Source organism: Macaca nemestrina, chromosome 9, assembly GCF_043159975.1.
Source record: "Macaca nemestrina isolate mMacNem1 chromosome 9, mMacNem.hap1, whole genome shotgun sequence".
NCBI classification, from domain to species: domain Eukaryota; kingdom Metazoa; phylum Chordata; class Mammalia; order Primates; family Cercopithecidae; genus Macaca; species Macaca nemestrina.
The window spans coordinates 29,764,254-29,792,145 of NC_092133.1; the positions used below are offsets into that span (position 1 = coordinate 29,764,254).

General features: G+C 43.8%; 1 protein-coding gene across 2 annotated transcripts in view; it reads left to right on the forward strand.

Moving 5' to 3' along the window:
- Positions 1–21,538, forward strand: part of STN1 (STN1 subunit of CST complex) — a 37,236-nt gene extending 15,698 nt beyond the window's left edge. For both annotated transcript variants that reach the window (XM_011735443.3, XM_011735441.3), the window contains exons 5-10: positions 2,784–2,945; positions 4,004–4,127; positions 5,288–5,459; positions 11,056–11,178; positions 14,153–14,225; positions 20,769–21,538. In XM_011735443.3, coding sequence (XP_011733745.2) covers positions 2,784–2,945; positions 4,004–4,127; positions 5,288–5,459; positions 11,056–11,178; positions 14,153–14,225; positions 20,769–20,926 — 812 coding nt within the window. In that variant the 3' untranslated portion in view covers positions 20,927–21,538. The remainder of the gene's footprint in view (positions 1–2,783; positions 2,946–4,003; positions 4,128–5,287; positions 5,460–11,055; positions 11,179–14,152; positions 14,226–20,768) is intronic.
- Positions 21,539–27,892: the final 6,354 nt, after the last annotated feature.

Below are 27,892 nucleotides of genomic sequence, written 5' to 3' on the forward strand. Positions count from 1 at the left end.
GGAATATATAATTCTTATACTTAGTAATTTTTTAGATCAACAAAATGGCTATTAATACTGAGAGTCAGATTTTTAAAATATCGATAAGTAGATAAATGAATGAACAATCACAGTGGGTAGCCTTAATTTAAGATTGCTTTGCAAATATAACGAGAAGGTAAGAGTACAAGGAGAAAAGGAGAAAACCTAAAAATGATTCTCATCGTCTTTGAATTGTTCCCAACTAGCCCATTCTCTCCTTTTTATTTAATTGCCCTTAGTTTAAAAGCTTTCCATTGGAAGGTGGCCAGCAAAGACTAATTTTTTAAACAAAATTTAGTCTGAGTCAAAATCATGTTCCAGTCCATTAAAGTGAAAGAATATAATATTAGCTCCTATAAATGTCACATTGAATGTACCATTTGGACTTGGCCTATGAGCAAAGTTAAGATTTCCTGGCCCTGAGTATTAGAATGTTAAAGGGGATTTCTCTTTCATGATGGAATAGACGCTGAAAGTGAAGTTCTGTCAGGCTCCAGTCTTCTCATTATATTCATTAAATTACACAGCTTGAACCTCCTTTCGGCAATTTGGCTCACCCTTTAAGTGAAAGGTGGGCCTCTTGTTCTCAGGACAACCATCAGTCCGATCATTTCAGTGGTGCTACGTGAAGCATTTACTATCACCTATAATGTTTGCATAATGGCAATGAGATGTATAAATACCTTTAAAATTCAGCCTAAGTAGAAGAGGACCTGGGGATAGGGATGCAGATGGGACAGCCTTTTGAAAAAGTAGCAGTTGGGAATTTTTTGAAGAAACCCAGTAAGCTCTGAGCAGCAGTAATGCTGATTGCATCCAGGTTCCTACCTATCACTTACTGAATGCACAGAGTTCTCTGTGCTCCCTACGTTGCTGTTTCCCTGGGTATAGTAGGTGTGTTCAAGGAAAATTAATGCCTCTGCACGTTACAGAGCCACAGTTGTCAAAATTGTATTAGGTTGATTTTGATGAAGGGCTTCTCTGTGAAGAAATACAGAGAGTAGATCATCTTGTATAAAAACAGCCTCTTTTGCAATTTAAAAGCAAAATAAGATGTATGGAATAATTATGTATTTGTTAAGGTATTAAAAATCCAAATGACTGAAGCTGGTGTAGGAGTTGTGAGCATGCATGCATTGCTGACAACGTTGTCTAAAACAGGGGTTTGATCAGTTTATTCTGGCAAGCATTCTGACAGTATGTAATGAACTGTAAACCAGTTTGTAATTTTTTATCCAGTAATAGTCTCTAACGAAAGACCCCCAAAACACAAGATACTTTTTCTAGAAGGTTTAATTATTCATCATCACAAATAGCTTACGTTTAATTATTTCCTATAAATATGGAATTGTGCTAAGTGCAGAATGTAAGTATTCAATTAGATCATGCACAACAACTCTGTGTATGAGGTAGACTCTACTGTTACCTCCATTTCATAATTGAGGAAACTGAAGTATAAGAGTAGAAAGGAAACTGAGGCACAGTGAGGTGAAGCAGGTTAAGCAGCCTGTCCAAGGTTACACAGCTAGTAGGAGGTAAACTGAGATTCATTTCCGACTCCAATAGCCAAATGCCAATGGCTAAGCTGTACTGTCCCTATACAGTGCTAGTGAAAAAAAACCAAAGTAAAAAATTATAAAACTGTACCTATAATCCCAGCTACTCAAGAGACTGAGGTGGGAGGATCACTTGAGGCCAGGAGTTCAATTCCAGCCTGGGCAACATAGCAAGACCCCGTCTCTAATAAACATAAAATGCTTGGCTGTGTAGCTTCTTTGGATACATATGTGTATTTGAAATTATGCTAGAAGAAAACAGAACACACAGTATTTTGCACCCACCAGCTGTAACTGGGAAATGTGAGTATCTTCCTGGGGCAGGCAGCAGAGAGTAAGGGATAAGTGGGATGGCTCTGGAGCTAGAGACTGCCTGGGTTCAAACCCCAGCCTTGTCTCTAACTAGCTGTTTTACTTTGGGCAAGTTGCTTGACCTCTCTGTGACTCAGTTTCCTCATCTCTAAAATGGGGCTAATAATAAGCAGGAGTGGTTGCGAGGACTAAATGTGCTAATACATTGTAAAGTCCTTAGAACAGCACCTGTAGTACCCAGATATTCGTGACAATTCTTCTTACTTAATACAATTTGGAAGTAAAATAGTGATAGAAGTTATTTAGAATTGAGTGTACATTGGGTTTTTTTCATCATGAAGTTGCTCAAGTATATAGTTTTAAGTGGTGACAGAGAGAGAGAAAGTGTGAGTGTGCGTGTGTGTGTGTGTTTGAGAGAGAGACAGAGAGATTAGCCTAGTTTCCCAACAGAGATGAGAGGTGAGAAATGGGGATGTTGAGCACTCAGGTGGGACAAGTCTCCTCACAAGGACATTTGAAAGGTTGTTTAAAGCTATTGCTACCACGCCTAGCTGAACTCATTGTACAGAATTCGTTTCAAGGCCATGCAGTGCCCTTTGACTGCACTGGCGATGCAGGGCAGGAAAGAAGGCCCTGGAGTCTGTTGGAACTTGCCCTCTGGACCTCAGTCTAGACTCTATTCCCTTCACCCCACTCTTGAATAATTACAGTTTATACCTTTTTCTCAGTGGAAGACTCCAAAAGGTTATGTGGATTTCCAACAGTAGAAGAATTACTCAGAAGTAGAATAAATAAGCATATTGTGTTGGTCTTACCCTAAAACTGTCTCACAGATGTGGTAGAGTGATTGTGTTATAACTTTTTCTCTTTCCCTCTGGCTCTAAACAACTACAGCTGCTCCAAGTGCAGCAAGAGAGCTCAGCTTAACCTCGCAACTTAAGAAGCTACAAGAGACCATTGAGCGGAGAACAAAGATAGAGATTGGGGACACGATCCGAGTCAGAGGCAGTATCCGTACATACAGAGAAGAGCGAGAGATTCATGCCACTGCTTACTGTAAGCACAAGATATTTCTACCAAATTGGTGGTTTTTCTGGATGTGCATCCAGTAAACCTCTTGTTCAGCTGGAAGTCAAACTTTCAAAAAGTTCAGTTAAGATATAACTCTATTTAATGAGTGAATTACATCGTTTAACATGCTTTCTTTAGAAAATTAGCATTTCTTTATTTTGAAGACAGCTAATTATAATTTGGGAAAGAAAATGAATTATTTACTTTATATATGGTTGGCAAGTTTATTTGGATGACATAGTAGAGTTTCCAAAGCACTTTCAAGTTCAGAATGTCAGTGCATTAGGGCAGAATATGAACATTCTTCAAAATAATGGAAAGTTTTAAATTTTTTCTTTATTTATTTTTCTTTTTTTGAGACAGGGTCTCACACTACTGCCCAGGCTGTAATGCAGTGGCACAGTCACAGCTCACTGCAACCTCAAATTCCTGGGCTCAGGAGATTCTCCCACCTCAGCCTTCTGAGTAGCCGGAACTACAGGCATGCGCCACCACACCCAGCTAATTTTTTATAGAGATGGGATTTCGCCACGTAGCCCAGGCTGGTCTCAAACTCCTGAGCTCAAGAGATCTGCCTACCTCAGCCTCCCAGAGTGCTGGGATTACAGCTGTGCGCCACTGTGCCTGGCCAGAAATTTCTTGAACACCATTAAGTCCATTAACTTGAAATGAAAACAACTAATCAGAAATATGACAGTTCCCCATCATCTCCCCTTTGCACTGTGCTAGCTGGTTTTCAGTTGGAAATCTCAAGGACAACCCCTGCTGTCCACCAGAGGAAGAGACGAATCAATACATTGATGTGCTTTCCTGGTTCCTTGGCCCTGGCCAAGCCCATGACACTTAGGGCATCGCATTCCCTCATGCAGGATGACTGGGAGCTATTTAGTGCATCTAGACTGTGATCCCTGGGCACTCACAAGGAAGAAGGCCCACCCAGCACCTCATTTACTGTTGTCCTAGCAGGAGTTTGGGCCTGGGAAAGAACTGATCTCAATGTAATTTGCAATTTCTGTGGCATCTTTTTTCTGGTCACTTGTTAGATAAAGTGGACGACCCAGTGTGGAACATTCAAATTGCAAGGATGCTTGAGCTGCCCACTATCTACAGGAAAATTTATGACCAGCCTTTTCGCAGCTCAGCCCTAGAGAAAGAAGAGGCACTAAGGTAAGTGGTGCCTTATCACTGCTGAGCACGTGACTACGGCAGGAAAGCGAAACAGCGGGAGCCCAGATGCTGGGGTCGGCCTGGGTTCAAATCCCGAATCATCCACCTACGCACTGTGGAGCTCTGAGCAAGCCCTCTAACCCGCTCTGTGCTTCAATTTCCTCTACTGTAACATGAAGAGAATAATAGCACAGATGTCCTACGGTGGTTGTGAGGAAATTATGTGTGTAATTGGAGTCACTGAAGGAGTGGAGGCAGGAGCAGAGAAAAACACTTTGAAGAAATAATAATGCCTGACATTTTTCCAAGTTTGATAAAAACTTTAAACTCACAGATTCAGGAAGCTTAATGAACTCCAAGGCAAGAAACCTGAAGAAAACTGTAGCAAGTCACCTCATAATCAAAATATGATACCATAGCATGTCATAATCAAAAACCTGTTCTAAAAAAACCTACACCAGTCATTCTCAACCAGGGATGATTTTACTTTTTTATATGGGAGAAAAACAACCCAGGAGGAATGAGAATGTGTGCATATTTGCTAATGCATGCATAAAAGAACTGTGAGAGGAGACACAGAGAACCAGTAACAGCAGCTCCCTGGGGGGTGGGGACCGAAGGATAGAACAGGAAGGGGATAGAAAGGAGACTTCACTGCTTATCTTTTAATGTTTTTTAACATGAATATATTATCTATTCAAAAAAGTATATTAAAAGCACAACTATTATAAAAAGTGAAAATTCTCCATTTTCCTGTCTCCGCTTTCCTGCCTCAGCACCATTCCCTAGAGATTACCGATGTTCATAAGCCAATGTGTGTCTTTTTAAATTAGTTTCTTCTGTGCTTACTCAAGCGTGAATATTCACCCATAGATTTAGTGGGTTTCCATTTGTTTTTTAATAAAAATAGGACCATACCTTACATGCTGTTTTGCAGTTTGACTTTTTTTCTCCTAATCTATCATGAATATCTTAGTTCCTGTAGTTCTGCCTCATCATTTTAAACAACCACATAATGTTCACTGTATGAATTACTCTGTATGAAAAACAAACCCCAATATAGTGTTGCATTTTCTAGCTAACTTTCTGTTTTTTATACACCAAAAAGGAACAAAGGTGATGGTTTTCTGCAGAGCTCTTTAATAACTTTCCCTCCGCAGCAATCCAGGCGCCCTGGACCTCCCCAGTCTCACGAGTTTGCTGAGTGAAAAAGCCAAAGAATTCCTCATGGAGAACAGAGTGCAGAGCTTTTACCAGCAGGAGCTGGAAATGGTGGAGTCTTTGCTGTGCCTTGCCAATCAGCCTGTGATTCACAGTGCCTGCTCCGACCAAGTGAGTGCAGCATGCCCGCGTGAGAATTCTGGTTCCCTGCCCTAGATCTGCAACTGCAGGTGTGGGTGAAAGTGACTGTGGCGTGAAGATTCACAGAGTTGACCCAGGGAACAGAGGGGATGGTTCTGTCACACATTGTTTCTATTGTGGAAAGGTCACTGACCACTAAGAACTTGAAATGAGGCATAAGGCTGGACCTGCCCCTACCCCTTCCTTAATTTTTTTTTTTTTTTTTTTTCCGGAGACACAATCTCACTCTGTCTCCCAGGCTGATGATTCTCCTGCCTCACAAGTAGCTGGGACCACAGGCATGTGCCATCTTGCCTGGCTAACTGAGATAACTTTTTCTAAGAGGAATAAAAAATTGAAAAATAGAAAATTACTTAAGTGTTCCTTGAAATTTTACTCATAAACGACACTGAATACAGCTCGGTCTTTATTTAAACTCCTAAAACACAATAGGTTAGTCTTGTTCTGAAAAAGACAGAGCAAGTCATTAAAAACCATGGTTCAAGTTCAAGAATCATTTTGCTGATCAATAAATCATCTTGGATGGATAATTACCTCCTCTTATCTACTTCCCTGTCACTTGGCTTCTGCTGAGATTAAACATCCATCTCAATGAATACTAACAACCTAGTACTATGGACCTTAGACTATTATTATTTTTTTCTACTCAAATATTAAGCATAATAAGATTAAGAAAGGAGGGGCTGGGTGCAGTGGCTCACACCTATAATCCCAGTATTTTGGGAGGTCAAGGTGGGCAGATCACCTGAAGCCAGGAGTTCGAGATCAGCGTGGCCAAAATGGTGAAATCTTGTCTCTACTAAAAATGTAAAAATGAGACAGGGTCTCACTCTGGGTGACCCTGACCCCTGACTGTCACCCAGAGTGAGACCCTGTCCCAAGAAGAAAAAGAAAAAAGAGAAAGTTATCTCCATGTTTTTACTCCTAGTGTTACTCAGGTAACTTGTTTGGTTGCTTGGTGTTGACGTATTGCTTGGAATTAAGAATTATTTGAGACATTGGTTTTAGGCTTTCCCTTTCATTACAGGTCTTAGGTTTGTTTTTGTTGTTGTAACATGACTCATTTATTTATATTCTTTATCCCACCAGGGAATGATCTCAGCTTAAATGTCCCTCCTTGCCCTCCCTGGCCGTCTAGCTGCTCTGATTGCCATGTGGCCCCTCACTCTTACACCCTGTTTTTGTATCTGACATCACTGGTCTGTCTTTGTTTGCCTGCCTGTTCCTCCATCAGAATTTAAGTTCTGTGAGAGCAGAGGCCTTGTCTGTCTTATTCTTTGCTGTCTACCCAGGGCCTAGAACAGGGCTGGCATAAAGCAGATTCTCAGTAATTATTTGCTGATTGAAGGAATGAATGATTTTTAAAAGTTCAAATTGTCCCACAAAGTGTAAAGGTAAAGGTCAATTTCTTTCCCATCCTCCCTTTCACTCCCTTTCCCCTGAGACAAGCACCAGTACTGGTCTCTGGAATATCCTTCTGAGATAGTCTGTGCTTACATGTACTCGAAGTCATTGTAACCCCTTCTGTTTTACACAGATGTTAGCATGGCGTAGTATACTATGAGACACCTCACTTTTCATTGACGTGTGTCTTACAGATTCTTTCCTAGCTGTACATATAGGTTGGCCCCTACAGTCTTTTGTCACATGTACCATCATGTATGTGACCAGTCTCTCCGTTCCTGGACTGTTTAGATGTTTTCTAATCTTGCCATTACCAACAAGGCTGCTGTGAACACCCTTGCTAGATAACATAAGTTGTTCTTGATTTTGGTGGAACAGATACTGAGTCACATCCTGACCTCCCAGGCATGACCACTGCTTCTCAGTTTTGTTTGTGGTCCTAATTATCTCTTCTGGGCAACAGCCTGATGTGCCCAGTGACCCATGGTTTCATACGGGAAGATGAGGGATATCGTTTCAGAAAACACCAAGGTGGAAAAGGTCACGACTGGCTGCTTTGTTCTTTGCCAAGGTTGCTTCAAACAGTTGCAGCGCTCCAGCTGTCGGCTGACAGCAAGATTGACCTTCTTCCCACTTAATCATTTAGAGGCAGCTCAAAGCCAAATTGACCTCCTAGGACTGCGGATGATTCTATCAGCATGTTTGGAAAGAAACTTTAAAGCTTAGCGAAGACCATATTTTTCACGTGAAGCCAGCTCTTCTGTGATAGCTATAATTAAGTAAAGAGAGAGACTTAAGGACTCTTTGAGGACTAAAAGACTCCTCCATTCAAAATGATCTGTGGGGAACCTTTGGCATATCTTTTTGAAAATGCTGGCCGGGCGCGGTGGCTCAAGCCTGTAATCCCAGCACTTTGGGAGGCCGAGACGGGCAGATCACGAGGTCAGGAGATCGAGACCATCCTGGCTAACACGGTGAAACCCCGTCTCTACTAAAAAAAAAATACAAAAAACTAGCCGGGCGAGGTGGCGGGCACCTGTATTCCCAGCTACTCGGGAGGCTGAGGCAGGAGAATGGCCTGAACCCGGGAAGTGGAGCTTGCAGTGAGCTGAGATCCGGCCACTGCACTCCAGCCTGGGTGACAGAGCGAGACTCCGTCTCAAAAAAAAAAAAAAAAAAAAAAAAAAAAAGAAAATGCTTACAGCAGAAACTTGTGTCTGCCTAGTGCTATATGTTTAAAAAGAATTGCATATGGTACTATATTTGTTTTGTCTTTGAAAACTCTTTTTTCTATCAATTATGAGTTAGTCCCCCACATTGCTCTGGTTGGGGGAGGTCAGTGTGATTAAATTGAGTTCTGTTTAATAGACTCCTGGGAGACTAAAGGTGCTTTACAATGAGAGTGAAACCCTAGATCCTTTGGCACTTTCTGTTGTCATACAGATGAAAGCTTAACAAAAACAAATCATTGTGATGGTGTTATAGTTTAGAGGCAGAGAGAGCAGGCTTGAATGTTTCCTCCTTTTTTTCATAGTGGTCCTTCTTAGCAAATCCAGAAACATGATAAGCAGGGCCTGCAAAACCATTGTTTCTTTGACAGCTGGATGACTGCTGAGTTTGTTTGGGAATGAAGACTATATATATTTCAGGGATCCACCCAGTTCCTGACCTGAGATGAGGAGAGGCTTGGTAAGGCTCAGTACGTTTAGCTAGTCACTGTTTTTTTCGTTTTCTGTCTGTGAGCAATTTCGGTTTCCTAAATCTGATGAGTCTGTCATTACTCTTTTGAAAAAGACAAGAAAGACACAGATCCCAGCCCAGGAAAAGCTGCTGGCTGGAAGAGACGATTAGTGGCTTTACCCTTGAGACTATGGTCTTTATAACTAGGCCAGGGAAATATGTCCCAAGGTCAGCTGAGGCAAATGTTTTTGGAAAGGAAGCTTCAAGTATTGTTTATATTTACAGAGAGACATTTCTGTTGAGTCCTCCTTGCTCACAGCTGAAACTGTGTTTTTAATCTCCCAGGCCTAGCATTCTCTCTTCCTGCTACTTGATCTTACTGAAATCTGGGAGGGGGAACTAGACTTTTTATATGGTTTTGGGATAACCAAAAGTCATTTTTAAAGACAGGAATAATCATGTAACAATCATCTCTAGTTAGTTTCCAATTTATTTCTATCTTGCTAAGAGATGTAATAAACCGAACCCTTAGGATCCTTACATTAAATTGACTAAAGAATATAGATCTCCTTAGAATTATAAAGATTAAGCAGTTTTGAAGGTTTGCAAAGGAGTCTGTATCGCGCTGATGGTGCATCCCCTAAGAGCACTCAGGTATGAAATTAAAAGCAGTTTTTCCCTAAGCCTCTGTGAATAAAAAGATGTGTGGCTGAGGATTGCTAGGTGAGGTGTTTATTCTAAACACACCCAGAGAGCTTTTCTGCCTGTGGGAGTTGTCAAATATTTCTCAGCCTTATTCTCCCTTCAGAATGGAAGCTGTCCTAACCTGGAATGTTTGTCAGTTTTGGGGCCCTAATGATGAGGTTCTCCAGCTTGTTCTTTTAAGGGAAAACTTACACTGTTAATTCAATTAGAGTGTTAGGCTGTTATCGTTAGCCCAGGAGAGTACATTTGTGAAACATCACCAGGATCTCTTAGAGTAACAAAAAGCCTGTTTGGGAGGCCTGTTCTAGAAAGAGAAGGTTTCTCTGGGATGGACCTGTGAACACCTGAGACTATGGAGGCTCTTCCCTCTCCCCTTGAGGAAATGTCATTAGCAAATCTCAGCCACGCTTTTTCAGCACCTCTGGGTACTGCCCCACGTAGCCTTTGTAAGTACCTTTCAATAGAGGTAGGACTTGGCCTTCAAATGCTTTACTGGGAGCTTTGCCACATTTGTTTGGAACTCTGATCTTTTCAATATCTTGACAAATTTCTGTCACATTGAAAGTAGATCTGTAGGCCGGGCGCGGTGGCTCACACCTGTAATCCCAGCACTTTGGGAGTCCAAGCTGGGCGGATCACGAGGTCAGGAGATGGAGACCATCCTGGCTAACACGGTGAAACCCTGTCTCTACTAAAAATACAAAAAATTAGCCGGGCGTGGTCGCGGGCGCCTATAGTCCCAGCTACTCGGGAGACTGAGGCAGGAGAATGGTGTGAACCCGGGAGGCGGGGCTTGCAGTGAGCTGAGATCGCGCCACTGCACTCCAGCCTGGGTGACAGAGCGAGACTCCATCTCAAAAAAAAAAAAAGAATCTGTACTTTGAAGGGCAATTGTTGTTCGCCATTTTCTTTGTTTTAGGAAGGAGCGGAAAATCCCCAATGATACTCTCTAATGTGTATTTGTTTCCATTCGTCTCACATTTACTTTATCAGTCACCTAACATGTGCTAGGGAGTAGATGGCCAAGATGAAACAAAGTCCCTGACTCAAGAAGCACCCCATCTGGTCAAGCATGGGGGGACTAGCTGATAGCCTAGGTTCCCCGGGGATAAGAAGCCGGATGACCTGGATGACCCTCTCCAGGCAAACTTGTCTCTAGAGAAGGGAAGAAACACTGAAAGTGAGGGGGAGAGCTGACAGCAGCAGAGGTCCCTTCCAGGTGGGGACTGTGCTTCACCAGGACTGCTCTCTACCTTCAGCCTTGTGGACTCCCCTTGGTGGATCTCTGCTCAGCCTCTATTCTCCTCCAGCTAAAATAATGAGGCTATTTAATACTTCATGCTGGAGTCCCCAGATTATTCCAACTTACATAAAAATCGTTGAAGTCCCTAGGAAGAGATTGTTACAGCCTCAATTTTAATGGAAAAGGGGGCTAAGATATATGTACAGTGTTTTGGTTTTGTGTAAAAAATAAGTCAAAGATTGTCCAACAGTGAGGGTAGCTTTTTTTATTCTGCACTACAGAGTGAGTTCGTTAAAAAAAAAAAAAATCACAACGAAGGTATGGAACAGTTATGAAAGGTGACCTACCAGGGCCCACTTCTCAGTCCTCCTTAAATACCATCCTGCTACGGTGGTACATACCAGGATCTTTTTGACTCAGCAATTAAAAGGCCTGTTGGACAAATTCATGAACCGGTTGGTCTAGGGAGTTACTCTCAGGTGCTGTAAGGTGAGACTTATTTCTTTTCTTTTTTTCTTTTTCCTCTCTACACAGGTGAATTTTAAGAAGGACACCACTTCCAAGGCAATTCATAGTATATTTAAGAATGCTATACAACTGCTGCGGGAAAAAGGACTTGTTTTCCAGAAAGATGATGGTTTTGATAACCTGTACTATGTAAGACACTTACAACTTAACTTTTTTTCCTTCGTAGCTTCAATTACAAAAATATTTATTACTTATGAATAACTACTTAATTATTATTAAAAATCATTAAGGAGGTACATAAAATCAGAAGTCAAAGTTGGTCCTTATCCTTCCCCAAGGTATCTCTTTTAATAATAGTTGACCTATGAACCACACAAGTTTGAACTGTGTGGGTCCACTTATATGCAAACTTTTTCAGCCAAATGCAGATGGAAAGTACAGTATTTGTAGATGTGAAACCCACATACGAGAAAGGCTAATTTTTCGTACATGCGAGTTTCACAGAGCCAACTTCAGGACTTGAGTGTGTGTGGATTTTGGTATACCTGAGGGTCCTGGAACTGATCCACCGAGTATACCGAGAGACAACTGTATATCCTTCTAGACATTTATCTGTACATTTACAAATGTGTACATATAAATATATGCTCCTGTGGCTTTTTAATTGTTTCAAAGTCCTGGCTTATGCAAGAGGCTTTTTGTTTTATAAAACATGTGATCATCTTCTAAATCAACATTTCTCAATCTGAACACTATTCGGGCTAGGTGATTGAGTGTCGTGGGAGCCGTCCTGTGCATTGCAGGATATTTAGCAGCATCCCTGACCTTCACCTACTGGAGACCAGTAGCAGCACCCCAATTGTGACAACCAAAAATGTCCCTGGACATTGCCAAATGTCTCCTGGGACCATTGAGACTTGCTACTCTAAATAATGCTCTACACCTTTTTTGGTACCAAAATAACACGTCACAGGCACCTTTCCACATTAGTAGTTATAAATCTACCTCATTATTTTTAATATCCTCAGGGTATTCCATACTATGGGTACCTGTCGTGTATTTTTTAGCCATTCCTTTTTGATGGATACTTAGGGTATTTCTAAGTTTTGCTGTCACAAATAGTGTTGCTATGACTATTTTTGCACAACTATGTTTGTGAACTCATGTCAGTATTTCTGTAAGATTGACTCTTAAAAGAAGAGCTGCTGGAGCAGATGGCATGGCCATTTAAGCTTTTGGTTGACACAGTGTGGTGGGCCTACCTGAAGGCTGTACCAGTTGACTCCCAGCAGGAGTATGGGTGCTTGTTTGCCTCACTCTTTCCAAGTTAAAAGTTCACCTTTTTCTGCATACTTTTAATATTGGAGGAGCTAAGCTGGAAATGGGCCTTCTCAGGACCACTGACATCAGTGGTGTGGACTCAGTTACGTGCAGCTCTCCCAGAGACTGATCAAATTCCAGAAGTCTCACTATTTAGAGGCAAGAGTCCCGAGGGGGAGCTTTTCTTAATATGTCATTTCCTGATGTTGATTTACCCTAGTGACTCCCCACTTTAGAGGAATTTTAGAAATTAACAATACCATTTAAATAACTTTTGAAACCGGTATCCCGGTCTACATAAGGGCGAGTGCCTCCCACACCATCCCAGGATGGGAGTCCTGGCATGGGAAGGCCGGGTGGGAGTTAGTTGCTTCCTGGAAGCTGGAGAAGCTCATGGGGGCAGCTCACCTCGAGCCCCGCTCTGGGACACACGTTTCCTCCCAGCCCTTCAGAGAGCAGCCCTTCCTGAGGAGCAGCAGTCCAGGGCAAGGCGTGGCGGGGCTGGGCACTTCCTCGTGTGAATCATTGTGATCAAGCACAAATAGATCTCTTTTCGCCATCTGTGACTTCACCCCTCCACTGCTTGTGGTCACCTTTCTCCTGAAGCCCTGCCTTAGGGAAATGGTTAAAATAAGTCAACACTTCTGTTTGCCTAGTGCTTTCCTGCATTCAGCAGCTCTCACACATGACCTTGTTTAATCTTCGTCATAACCTCGTGAGCTGAGAGAAGGCAGGTGTTCTCAGGATGCCCCCTCCAGTAAAGCAGGTCAGACAGGCATTCTTGGGCTGTCTTTAAGGAGGAAACTTACAGCTATTTGTTTGCATGTCTATTTTCTTTCTTCCTTTCTTCCTCTCCCTTTTTCTCTTTCTTTTTTTCTTTCTCTTTCTCTCTCTTTTTGTTACTAGATTCACTGTGGAACATGAAGGTGAAACCCGTTGCATGCTGCTTCCCTCTTATCTGAGCTGATTGGAAAAGACTAAGTTGGCCAGGCGCAGTGGCTCACGCCTGTAATCCCAGCACTTTGGGAGGCTAAGTCGGGTAGATCACTTGAGGTCAGGCTTCGAGACCAGGCTGGTCGACATGGTGAAACCCTCATCTCTACTAAAAATACAAAAATTAGCTAGACGTGGTGGTGCACGCTTGTAATCCCAGCTACTTGGGAGGCTGAGGCAGGAGAATCACTTGAACCCAGGAGGCAGAGGTTGCAGTGAGCCAAGATCAGGCCACTGCACTCTAGCCTGGGCGATAAGAGTGAGATTCCGTCTCAAAAAAAAAAAAAAATGGAAAAAGAAAAAGACTTAAGTTATGTCTGCCTTTGAGAGCAGAACGTGTTTCGGTGGATAGGCCAGCTTTACTCGCATGCTAGCTTGCTAGCTTGCCCTTCCAGGGTTTGTGGTTTTTTTCTCTTATTTTTCCTTGTGGTTGGGAGAAGCAAGAAAACTGATATAACGCAAGACAGGTGTCACGGCTCAGAAGAAGAGGTCATGGGGTGAAGATCGGAGGCCTTGATCACTGTGCCTTGCTCAAAATTATAACAACAAATAAGAGAAATGTGTTATGAGTGTTGAAGAAGAAAGTTAGTTGCTCCTTAAAAGTATGCAATTCCAGCTTTTTTTTTGTTTTAACCTCATTGCCCCAGTGAACCAACCAACTCCCAAGGATGTGTCCTCTGGGCAGAACTGGTTTGACACTAGGCCAAGTATCAAACACCACATTGATGGTGTAGGGATGATTGTTATGAAATCTTTAGAAGCTATCCTGAATACTAATTTGGGAGTCTGGATGACACAACTGCTGTGTTACCTAAGAACACTCTCTCTCTCAACTATTTTTCCTATTTAGGTAACCAGAGAAGACAAAGACCTGCACAGAAAGATCCACCAGATCATTCAGCAGGACTGCCAGAAACCAAATCGTAAGTGGCATATAATGTACAAGTGACACCCTGGTGCCCTGGAAGGGGATACTGTCTCCCGGGGAGCACTGGATGGAGAGTCAGGAGACCTGGGACTTTTCCCAGTAATGACTTGGAAAGGCGATAGTCAAAGTACCTGCCCTCCCTGAGCCTCCATCTCCTCTCTAAACGAGTGTTAGGCTAGCACAATTGTTGTAACCTTGGCTATACATAAGATTCAGCCTTGGAGCTCTCTCAACGTTCAGAGCTCAGATTCTACCCTGGGGATTCTGTTTCTATAGAGGATGAGCTGGGGGCTAGACAGGGAATTCTGATACAGTGAGGTAAGGTCACCACACTAAGACGTTTTGATGTCATCCTGCTTCTCATGTTCTCTCTGATTTGTGTTATTTCCTATTTCATGCTTGCCCCTTTTCTTTGAACACAAACCTGACATTTCCCTCTATTCTAACATCAAAGTCTTTCAGTGTTGGAAGGAATGGTTCTAGACATGACAGTTTATGAACGGTGTAATTCAGTCATCTTGGAAACTGATAATTTGCAAAAGAAATGGTTTAGAACATGGTTTTAGTAGAGTTAGTTCAGCCCCTAGTGGTTAGACTCTGAAACTGTAGCTAGTCTGACAAGGAATAATACCATTTCCACACTAGTTAGAAAGAGAAGAAAGCATTAGTCCCATCTTTAAATGCTATGTAAACTGACCGATCTTAAAGGTGACTTTTCAAAGTCTAGCTTTTGCAAACACGTACTATAATAAGAAGTGTTTAAAAGGTTTGTTGATGACCCCAAGTCCCTGATCTGCCAGTGAACTCCACCTCCAGTCCTTCGGCCCATACATCCCTGGGGCCTGGCCCTGTGCCAGGTTGAGTCAGTGGGTGAAGCTGGGCCAGGTTTCCAGCCCCAGTATTTATGGTAGACAGCCCTAGTTAACCTTTAAGAAGCCATGAGGTCGGATCCCAGAGTGGTGTAACAGCAGCTCTTAAACTCAAAGCAATGTATTATTTCAATGCAAGTGAATGGACTTTGTTCACTTCATTCAGAACAATAAGAACAAATATCCTTCAGTTGAGGGAAAAGTCCATCTGTCCGCAATTGAAGGAGCTTTTGAGAGCAGTGCAATGTGGGATTCCTCAGCCAAGAAGGGATGAGAAGATGCTCCCAAGATAACATCGATGCAGTCACCCTAGTCATGGGCCTCCTGGCCAGATTCTTATTTTCATCGGCATTAGGAATAGAATGGATTGAACCCTAGGGCTCCTAGGGCTAGTAAAGCACATGAAAAGAATTCACATTTCATTTGGACTTGGCTCTCTGAAGTGTCTTGAAAGTGGCAGGTTTAACATCTACATCTACCCATAGCTCATCAAGTGGACAGGCCCTGCCACTCAGTCTGTGAATGGGAGCCTCTAAAAGCCACTAGCCAATCACCTGGCCCTCTACACTCCCAGGAGCCGAAATCTGAAGCCTGAATTAGTGACAATGCTGATAAAAGATGTAAGAACTGTGTTGGAACCTGCACCCCACTTCATAATGTCATAACATGGCAATTCAGAATAGTAATATATGTGCCTCATAAAAAGCCAAGCAGTGCAAAAATACACACCAAAAAGTCAGACTCCCTCCCAGCACTGAGCCCCAGCTTCTGTGTTCTCCTCTCCAAAGGCAGTGGTTGTTATTAGTTACTTGTATATCCTGTTGGATATGTGTTCTCTATCAAGGATAAACTATACAGATATGTACTTACAAACATATCTGTATTATTTATCCTTGATAGAAAACACAAGGGAAGGCCGGGCGCGGTGGCTCAAGTCTGTAATCCCAGCACTTTGGGAGGCCGAGACAGGCGGATCACGAGGTCAAGAGATCGAGACCATCCTGGCTAACACGGTGAAACCCCATCTCTACTAAAAAATACAAAAACTAGCCGGGCGAGGTGGCGGGTGCCTGTAGTCCCAGCTACTCGGGAGGCTGAGGCGGGAGAGTGGCGTAAACCCGGGAGGTGGAGCTTGCAGTGAGCTGAGATCCGGCCACTGCAGTCCAGCCTGGGTGACAGAGCGAGACTCCATCTCAAAAAAAAAGAAAAAAAAAAAAAAAAAGAGAAAACACAAGGGAAGTTTAGCCGATGATATACATTGTCCCACACCTTGTATTTTAGATCTAACATTGCCTTCTAGAGGTCATTTGCCAACAGTACACATAAAAGTGTCTACGTCTTTTCATTAGCTGGACAGTATGCTGTTATACATGTAGGTAAATATCCAACCCTCGATCTAACCATTCCTACTGTGCCTTTAGTTCCTTTCTAACCTTTCATACAGAATATAGCCTGGAGTTTTTCCTTGTCAGGATGATTGGTAGAAGGACTCGAAGTCATTTATGAGTGTCTCACAAAGGCTCACCCTTCAATAATGAAAGGACTGTGAACATCAAGCCTGTCTTAAGTCCCTGAAGGATTGATATTTGTTTTCTGAAGATGGGCAGTGTGGCGGCATTGTGAGGAGCTGTGCTCTGGAGCCACCTTGCCTAGGTTTGAATCCCAGCTCTGCCACTTGGTAGCTGTGTAACATCGGGCAAGTGTCTCGGGTTCTTTAAATGCAAAGTGGGGATAATAATAGTACCTACACGATGGGTTTTTATAAGAAGTCAATGAATGGGCATTTAGAAAGTTAGAAGAGTACTCAGTGCATAATTGAGATCCAAAAAGTGTTAAATAAAAATGAAGTTCTTTTCTAATGGCACAAGTGGTAGCCCCTAATTCTCTAGCCTGGAGGCCTGAAGGCTCACCTTCTACTTGGTTTATTGATCTGGAAGGAAGCAGTTTCAGAGATAATCTGTATGTGAATTTTGCTCTATTATTGTTGGAGTAAAGTTGACAAAATCTGGATTTTGGCTTTCAGTATGGGTACAATAATGGCAAATTATCCAAAAAGAAAGAGTTCTATGCTGAACATGTCTTTTTATCTCTAACTTTTTACCTGAAAATGTTCCAATTTATCAAAAAAAGTTAAAAGACTGCTACACTAAACACTGATATACCCTTCACCTAGACTGACTAAAAGCTTCAGTTTGTATTTGCTGAGCATGGGGACCTTCTCCTGTTTGATCACCAAATCATTTCACACCTAAGAAAATGAACATTTGGTGAGTTCCAAAACGGCAGCCTTTCACTAAATGTTCCTTTATACCATTAGCTTTCCAAAAATCTCCCGTGTATTTAGCTCAGGTTCATTTTTTACTAACCCAGAGCTGGAGAGAAGTGCTGCTTTTGGTAGAAACTGAGTACCATATGACACTCCTCATACTGGAGGATTTTTTTTTAACTTACGACAAACTTTTAAAAAAGAATTAAAGAAGTTTAACCTTTTGTAGTTATAGTAGTAGGTTATATCTAAAATGTATCTTTATGTCACTTGGGTCTCTAGAACATCAGCATTTGTGCTATCTGGTGGAGGTATGATGGGGTATAGTATGAATCAGGCTGCATGCGAAAGTTCTTGGGAAAATATAAGGTGCAGTTATCACCGCTCATAGAGATCCATCATGAGATAACTATGTCTGCCAGGCAAACACTTTTCAGAAAAGTCTGCTTCGGCTTGTGGGTTTGTTCCAGAAGAGTCGAATTACGTAATTGAACTAACCACTGGGGACCTCCTTGCTGGCCTTTCCTACTTTTACTGTTTTCTAATAATTTCTCACTTAGAGGAGAATCTAGGGCCAGGCACAGTGGCTCACTCCCATAATCCCAATGCTTGGGAGGATTGCTTAGGCCAGGAGTTTGAGACCAGCCTGGGCAACATAGGAAGACCCTGTCTCTACAAAAAATAAAAATTAAAAATAGAGAGGAGTCTAAGTTCACATTACCCATGTGACTGGAAATCACTTTTGAACAGCCTCACCAGATAACCCTCAGCAGAACAGCCTTTCTGAATAAATAGTTGAAGGCCTCTGAGACAGTCAGCATCACTGCTTCGGGCCCCACGGGTGCCTGTAAGTCATCTTGAGCCCTGGGTCCAAGCATCCAAGCCTTGCAGAAACTAAAGGCTGAGCAGCACTAAATTGCTTGTGCTTCTCCCTACCGTGTGCAGGTCTGTGTGGTTGGAGCCCCTCACCCTCCATCATCAAACCTATCCTCGCTTGCTGGTCAGCTCTTCCTCCTTGAGAGGCTTTTCTTCTTGGGAAGGGCTGAGTTCCTTCTCTAGAGCAGGAACTAAGTTACATTCATCTTCTTGGGTTATGGATATGATGAACCAAATCATAGTAGTTCCCCCTGGTCTCTCATCCACACAGCCACCCTGAGAAGGAGGTGGTTTTGTTCCCGGGAATGACTTTGTACCAGTTGTAGAGCCAGGACTTGAATTCAGGTATGGTGGACTCCAGTGGCAGCTCTCAGTCTGCCGAGCTGTACTTGCTCCTCCTCACTCAGCACTGCACACATAGTAGGTGTTCAGGAAGTCTATGGAGTGAATGTTGAAGAAACAGCCTGGAAGTGTGGACGCCAGCAATCCCAATCGGGAGGAGTAATGAGTGGACACAGCCACTAGAGGTCAGAATTTAGCAAATCTTTGTTAGCCCAGGAGCAGTCTCTGAACCTTAGGGTTGGAAGTGGTTTTCACGACAGCTGAGAACACTGAGGCCTAGGGATGACTTGCCCAAAGCTACAGAAGTGCACCAAACGTTGAACCATGCTTTGCCTTACACTGCAACACCTCTTCGAGCACCTTCCTGAAGCCTAAAGCATTTTTCATCTGAAAACAACTTTCAGTGACTGTGTGGAGCACCTTTTGTGTGCCAGGTGGTACTGGGTATACAGCAGAGAGAGACCATACCTGGCCCTACCATGGAGTTTTAAACTGTGACAACTGGAGGGGGTTTGCTTTTGGTAAAGAAGTTTGACTTTGACTCAAAGTTAGAAATATATTTTACATCATGACCCAATAAATTATATAATTCTAATGCATAAGATATATATGGAATAAAGTTTCATGAATTAATATGTATCCAAATTACAATGCAAGATATTCTGTAATGTTCTATTTCTGCTCTCTTTTAGTTTGGTAAGAAAAAGAATGCTGATCGCAACCTACAAAAATTGGTTTCATGATCCCCTAATAGGCACAACCCTCAGTTTGACTACTGCCGACCTAAAAGGAAGGAGCTGAGGCAAAATTAATACAAGTAGAGAGCTGATTTGGGCCAAGTTTCAGGATTGCAGCTGGGGAGCACAGATTCAGGTTTCTCTGAATATACACTCTGATGAGCAGCAGTGATAAGTGGATTTTTTTTTTTTTTTTTTGAGATGGAGTCTCACTCTGTCACCCAGGTTGGAGTACAGTGGTGCAATCTCAGCTCACTGCAACTTCCGCCTCCCGGATTCAAGTGATTCTCCTGCCTCAGTCTCCTGACTGACTAGGATTACAGGTGCACGCCACCACACCTGGCTAATTTTTGTATTTTTAGTAAAGACGAGGTTTCACCATGTTGGCCAGGCTGGTCTCGAACTCCCAACCTCAGGTGATCCACCCACCTCAGCCTCCCAAAGTTCTGGGATTGCAGGCGTGAGCCATGCGCCTGGCCCATAAGTGGATTTTTAAAAGCCAAAAAGGAGGACAGAGTTGATACAAAGTTGTTTGTCAGGAATTCTCATTGGTTTATAGATAACATTGATTGGTGACTGGCTATACATTGTTAAGCTACAGAGTATGGATTATAGTGTTCAATTTCACATAATTAGGCTAATTTATAACTACTTGTGCCAATAGCAAGCAGTTTCCAAGGTGAATGCATAGTGAGGAGTAGAGCGTGATTGCCGTTTCATCGTCGTGTCTCTCAGGGCCTGATAATTAAAAGGACTTGCATTCTTCCTATTTTATTTTCTCATTACCAGTGTTTGGGTCATTGATTTCAACTAGGAAAGAGGTTGTTAACTCTGAGTTTGTATTGTTGTGTGCCAGATGGTCTTAGTTTTGGGCAGAGGATAAGAGGTTACTAGGAATACAACTATCACAGATGAGACTTTTGGAAGCCAGGAAGAGAAGAATGAGAACAGGCCAAAGGTAGGAATCCCTTCTCACCAGGCAGCCCCATCAAATCAGGACTTAGAGGGAAGCATACGGAGGCTGCAGCAAACCAGCTCTGCTGTGAGTCTCAAGAGGGCTCCCCCCTGAGAAGCTAGAGGTTTGGCACTGAATAGGTTACACTTATACATGTAATTACCCCAGAGAAAAAAGTTTATCAAGCACTAAAAATCCACTAGGTTATGGATAAAAAAAAAAAAAAAAAATCTTTGATTGGGAATCCTTGAAGGTTGAAGTTCAGAGTCCCTGAGCGGTGGCTCCACGTCGCCGTGGTGACATCAGGGGCCTGAGAACAGGTGTTTCTGTTTTGTTTTTGTGATCATATAGATAATGCATCTCAGACTTTAATGTGCATAAGGATCATCTGGGGATCTGGTCAGAATGCAGGTGCCCAGACAGGAGGTATGGAGAGGACAGAGGAGGGCCTGACAGTTGTGACCGCGCTCAGCCACCCGCCTTTTTCCTGCAGACATGGAGAAGGGCTGTCACTTCCTGCACATCTTGGCCTGCGCTCGCCTGAGCATTCGCCCGGGCCTGAGTGAGGCTGTGCTGCAGCAGGTTCTGGAGCTCCTGGAGGACCAGAGTGACATCGTCAGCACAATGGAGCACTACTACACAGCGTTCTGAGCAGAGACACGCAGACCAGCTGAGGAGGACAAAGATAAGGTGGCGTTCACTCCCAGGCTCTGACTTTCAACATCATGCAGGGGCTTGTCTGTCTGGAGGCAGTTTCCTCATAATAAACTATAAAATATGGTCATTTTGGGAATGGGATTTGGCATAAATGTGGTTGGCTGCCTTCTGTCTGCTGTGTCCTTGGGGTACAATGACTTTGATCTCAGCCATGACACAACAAGAAAACCCTCCCGGTTGACCTGGCTGGACTGCGCATTGTTCGCAGAGCAGAATGGGGAGGAAACAGTGTTGGCAGCTTAACTGATGTGTGTGGTTGGAGTCTCTACCATGGCAAAGGGACACCACAGGGTAGTGAACATTTAGGAACTGAAGGGCATATGGCCTGATCACACAGTTCCAAGCTTTTCAAAACTTCAGGTTATCAGAGACCTTCCTGTGGGCCTCTCTTGATGGCTAAGAACCAGTTTAGGGGAGTAGTTCTCTCTGGATGAGTGTCACTTGCTTACAGTTTCTGTGACTCAAGTACCAGCAGTGGGGTTGAGACCTGGGTTGATGTTATTTACAAGCCTGCCCAGAGATGGGAATAAACAGAGATCCACGGCATGACTATATGTTTGTCATTTTCCTTTTATTTCCTTGGGAATCGAAAGGTGTCCCAGTACATTTCCCTGCACTTGCAGAGGTGCATGACTAAATACATTGTCCCTCAATGCCCCTGAAGATCACAGAGACAGTCAGCCAATTGCCTGGCAGGCAGTAGATGTTATTTTCAGGGTTGCCGCTGAGTGTGCAGGATGTGCTGACACCATCCAGACAAAGACTCGGTATGTGCCCAGACAGGTGATGGAGTCATGCTTTTGCTCAGAATGACAAGGTAAAGGAAAAACATCTGAGGTATGTTGTAGGCCTGTTCTGACAGCAAAATGACAAATCCAGCCAGCAAAAATAAAGTGTGGAGAAAGATTTGGAGTTAATTACAGTCATTTAACAGAAGGCACTGCCTTCGTCTGCCGCATTTGCTCTTGATGTAATAAGCTCTTCGTGGCTCAGCTGGAGATCCTTTAGGCCTGGAGAGTTGCTCCTCTCTCCATGGAAACAGGACAGTCTTTATACACAGAAGTCCGCTGCAGCTGGATATGTCAGGCTGAGAGCTAGGACCAGTGGATTGCCTCCTGTCATAGACTTTTGGCAAACCTGTGCTGATTTCTGAAAGTGATTATGTGGCTGCCCTGCATCTTCTCTGTGTACAGAAGGGTCCCTAGAATAGAGTCTGCCTGGAATGATGTCCTGGGCAGTTCTTCCTTGAGGTCAGCAGCTCTTCCACATTGAATGCGTCTTTGATTAGTGGGGCTGCCCAGCAAGGAGTCCAGAATCAGAAGGTAAAAAGGGCATACCCTTGCCTACAGCAACTCTGCTCTTAAGGGTTTATCTCAGGGAGATGACCACACCAGTGTGAAAGGATGATTGTACAAGATGCTCATTGCTGTGTAATCTAGAATTCTATATTGGGGAAAATATCTATAGGGAAAAAGTTAATTACGGTTCTTGGGCACAATGAAATGCTATGCAGCCATGAAAAAAATGAATGCAGACAGTGTTGCCATGGCATACTGTCCCCAATAGATTTAGTGGGAAGTAGATAGAGTTATAGATCTGTTTCTATAGGATAACACCATTATCTACAGCTCCCTGTGTGTATGTATATATCCGTAGAGAGAATGTATATTTCTGCATGGAGGTCTTTATAAATGTAGCACATGTGTATATATACATACAGTCGACCACTCCCTTCTCCTGGAGGTACTTTCCGCATTGGGCTTTCAGGACACTGAGCTCTCTGGTTGCTCCTTCTCGGGTTCCTTTGTTCAGTGCTCTGCCTCCCTGAGGGCTCAGTCCCAGACCTCTTTTCTATCTGGCTTGCTCCCTGGGGGGTCTCCAGCAACCACATGGATTATACCACCTACATGCTGTCCAACTCCTCAATTTAAACCCAAAATGGGCCTCTTCCCTAAACTGCAGACCCCTATATCCAGTTTGCTACTGACATATCCACTTAGGTCTCTAATGGACATCTCAAACTTCATAGGCCCAAAGCCAGGCTCCCAATTACTCCTGACCCCAGGCTTGCTCCTGATAGCAACATGAGGCAGCCAAATGCCTAGGCAGAGAGGGGCGGGTCCCAAATGAAACCCCACGTTCAAGTGAAGAACAGCCTGAAGGCTAAAAGACCAGACTGCTGGTCCTGGATGAAACCCACCACCCAGAGTGGGAACTTCTGTTCCTGTTTGCCCACCCTTTCCCAATCGATTCTTTCTGAATAAACGCCTTAACCAATCGAATGTTGCCTTTTCCAATAATACCTATAGCCTGCCCCTCCCCCATTCTGAGCCCATAAAAAGACCCGGACTCAACTGTATTAGGGGGACTTTCCCGCCTTTGGGTAGGGGGACCACCCCCGTTTCCCCTCTCTGCTGAAAGCTGTTTCATCACTCAATAAAACTCCCAGCTTTGCTCATTCTTCCACTGTCAGCACATTCTCATTCTTCTTGGGCGCTGGGCAAGAACTCAACCAGTGTGTAAGCCATACTTCGCCCAGGCGGGTGAAGTGGGCGGGCCGTCTCCTGCAGCAGGTAGCATTATCAAGCAAGGCCCAGGCGGGGTGTCACCAGCCAGAGGTCCCTGGCTTGCAAAGTAACCGAGAAAAAAATGCTGTGCCACTCCTTTGGAAAATTTCCCTGATTCAGGAAGAGGCAGCTCCATCATCCAGTTGCTCAAACCGAATCCGTTGGCTTCTTTCTATCATACCTCACATCCAATCTGTCTGTAAGTAATTTGGCTCTACCTTCAAAATATCTCCAGAATCTTAACTGCTTCTCCCTCCTCCCGGCCTCCTGACAGTCCTCCCTGCTTCCACCCCGGCCCGTCTTGGGCTGTTCACAGCACAGCAGCTGCTGCCACCCTGTTACGCTCCCACTCTCCTACAGCCTTTGGTCTTGCCCTAGGTAGGAGCCTGAGGCTGCACAGAGGTCAGCACAGCCCCGCTTGCCCTGCCCTCCTGCCCTCCCAGCCCAGCTGCATAGGCCTTGCTGCACACACGCCTCGGCATATTCCTGCCTTAGGGCCGGTGCTCCCACTGTTTCCTCTTCCCAGGTAAGCGAGTGAAGTGCCTCCTTCTGCCCTCTTTCCAGTCTTTACTTGAGTGTCACCTTCTCAGCAAGGCCTGCCCTCATTCCTCTTTCGTTGTTTGTAACCTGCCTCCTGTCCCCCTTCCCAGAACTCCCTTTCCTACTTCATTTTTCTTCGCAGTGTTTGATACTGCCTAACACACTCCATGGTTTCTTACTTGCCCTATTTATTATTTTTCCCCAATAGACAGAATGTTCCATGACGGCAGAATTCTCTGTTTTGTTTCCTTCCATGTCCCTAGCACCTAGAACAGTGCCTGACACATCTCCTAAGCAATACGACCAATAAGTGTGTGTGTGTCTGGCTGCCTTCCAGCTGCCAGTGTCTGCCTCTGGGCTGCCAGTGTCTGCTTCCTGGCTGCCAGTGTCTGCCTCTTTCCTGAGGGCAGCGATTGGGGAAGGTGCTTTCTCGCACGTCTTAGTAGGCTGTGCAGGCTGGAAGTGCTCAGAAGTCACACCCCCAGGGAGCAGCCTCAGCCAACAGCACCTTAGGTATAAATGCCCCAGCTCCCTCGCCCTCAGGTAAGCATTGCCAAGGCACATGTTCCACACTCTTTTCCAGAGTTCCTCTGTGGGACTGAGCACCATCCATCCACCCACAGGAGCAGCTAACCTGATAACTACCAGCCTCACCCTCCCTGCCTTACTTCCCTGTTCCTCTTTACCACATGCTGACCTCCCAAATGCATTTCTTGCTTTCCGGTCTCTGTCTCAGGATTGGCTCCTGGATGAACACAAACACTGTGTTCACAAATGTATTTGGGAAATGCTGGATGAATAATTATACACATCAGACAGATTACTAGAAATGTTCACCAAAGGGATGCACGTGTTACCTCTGCATGGTGAGATCTCAGGTGCTTTTTACCCCACATAGCTATCCTTTGGCAGTTTTATAATTAGCAAATGCTCACCCTTCCACCGTCAGTACATTCTCATTCTTCTTGGGTGCTGGACAAGAATTCAACCGGTGTGTAAGCCAGACTCGGCCCAGGTGGTCTCAAACTCCTGACTCCTTACATAATTTCTACCACACTCATGTAACCTGAAACATGAGTAAACAAAAAATGAGGTAGGCCTTTGTCTTCTACAGCAACATCAGAACTCTAAGAACATGAGGGACTCTTAGAAAACTCTCTGGAGCTAACCACAGTTGGGTCACAGCTCACGTACTGAAGACCAGCCAGAGGGTTCCCCTGAAAAGGAGGGAAACTGAGCAAACATTCTCCAGTTCTCTTGGTGTGCACGTGTTTCAGGAGGTGTGAACCCCACATGTAGCTTATGTAGGCAGGAAGACAAATAGTGCTACTGTCTGGTCAAGGATTTGTTTGAAGAGCCATGATTATCCCCATATGGTAAGCTACCAGTGCTCCGCATCCCTGTAAGACACTTCTTTCTCATTACTTTCTCCTCTGATGGTGTGCCAGGACGCTGGCCGAGAGAAGCCAAGTGGAAAGAAGGCTGTTCAGTGACGAGGAACCTAAGACTTAGTGCCAAGGACTGAAACCAAGTAAACTTGTAATTTTCCATGATGGAAACATCTACGCTTTCTCATTAGTGGCCTTTACAGCAGTTACCCCAAAGAAGTGTCTCATTGTTTTCTTACTACATTTATGTGAAGCATACAGGCAAACTCAGAAAGACTGTGATAAGACTCACCAGAGATGCCTGCACAGGTGCTGGGGGAAAAGCAGGACCATCCTGGAGGGAGATGGTGTCTGTGGACAAAGAACTCTGCAGTGGTTCTTATTTGCATGACTTCCACTGGTGGAGGCTCTAAATATGAGCTCAAACTCCCACGTAAGTGAGTTTTCATTGTAATCCAGAATTTCTTTAACATCAGCCTACTTCTATTGAACTTGCACTATCACCTGTTAGCCTCTACTATATTTATTAAATAAACCTAAATAGGTAAATCACAGTACAGCAAAAGGTTCTGTGTTCCCCAGAATTCTAAATCAAACTCCAAATTCCTGAAGAGGCCCTAGTCGTTTCCTATATGTCAAATTTAAATGATAGGTTTTCATTTTGGAACATAAAGAGAGGGATTTTGAAGACCACAGCATAGCCCTGGGGTTTTTGGATAGAGATAATAAAGAGACAATCAGTTCTCAAACAGATTTGAGAAAATGTCAGTGTGAACTGGTGAAAACCTGGGTTGGAAATAGTGCCGTTTTATTAATTCCGGTCTACCCAGTGGTCTTCATTAAACCTGAATTACCATGAAGGAACCAGTTTCTGCTCTTAGGGAATTTGCTTTAATAAGAACTAATTGTGTATCAGTTACTAGTATCATTTAATTATTATGTATTTATCATTTAATATTTAGGTGATGTAAAAGTACTTCAACACAAGAGAATTGAAAACATGGCCACACAAACACTTGTAAGCAAATGTTCACAGCAGCATTATTCCTAATAACCAAAAAGTAGAAACAACCCAAATGTCTATCAGTCAGTGAAGGGATAAACAAAAAGTGGGCTATCCGTACAATACAACATTACTCAATGAAGTACTAATATATACTAAAGTATAGTGAACCTGGAAGAAATTAAGTGCAAGAAGCTAGACACAAAAGACCACATGTTGTATGATTCCATTTATATGAAATGTCCAGAAAACAGGCACATCCACAGAGAAGTAGATGAGGCCGAGTGCAGTGGGTCACACCTGTAATCCCAGCACTTTCGGAGGCCGAGGTGGGCAGATCACCTGAGGTCAGGAGTTCAAGACCAACCTGGCCATGGCTAAACCCTGTCTCAACTAAAAAGTACAAAAGTTAGCCGGGCATGCTGGTAGGCACCTGTAATCCCAGCTATTCGGGAGGCTGAGGCAGGGAGAATTGCTTGAACCCGGGAGGCAGAGCTTTCAGTGAGCCGAGATCATGCCACTGCACTCCAGTCTGGGCGACAAAGCGAGACTCTGTCTCAAAAAAAAAAAAAAAAGAGAGATGAATGTTGCCAAGCATGGGGAGGGTGGGGATTGGGTGGTACAGGGCTCCTTTTGGGGTTAATGGACATGTTCTGGAATTAGATAGTGGTGATGTGTGCACAACTCTGTGAACAGATTCAGAACTATGGGCTAGGTTGGGATTCCTCACATCATGGTGTCTGGGTTTCCAGGGCAGGCATTCCAAGAGATAGCAAGAGCCACATGGAAGCCACATGGCCATTTTTGTGTAGCCCCAGAAGCCACAGCCTCACTTCCATGGCCTTCTAATTGTTGAGGCTATCACAAAGTCCCATGCAGGTTCGAGAGAAGAGGAATAAACTCCACCTCTTGATGGTGAGTAACGAGGTTCTAGAAGGGCACATAGGTCCGGGAATATTACCCTGGCCATGTTGGGAAATACAGTCTCTCACAGATATCTTTCAGCTTTTATATGATACAGCATCATTCTTTAAAGAGCTAGTGTTAAAAATACCAAAAAAGTACAAAGAAGGGGAAAGAATGGTTTACCACTTCCCAAATACTGTATCTATGTGTATATATATATCTGTGTATCTATATCTATATATACATATACACACACACAAACACACATATATATATATATTTTTTTTGAGACGGAGTTTCACTCTAGTTGCCCAGGCTAGAGTGCAGTGGTGTGATCTCGCCTCACCGCAACCTCCACTTCCCGGGTTCAAGCAATTCTCCTGCCTCGGCCTCCTGAGTAGCTGGGATTTCAGGCATGTGTCACCATGCCCTGCTAATTCTGTATTTTTAGTAGAGACAGGGTTTCTCTATGTTGGTCAGGCTGGTCTCGACCTCC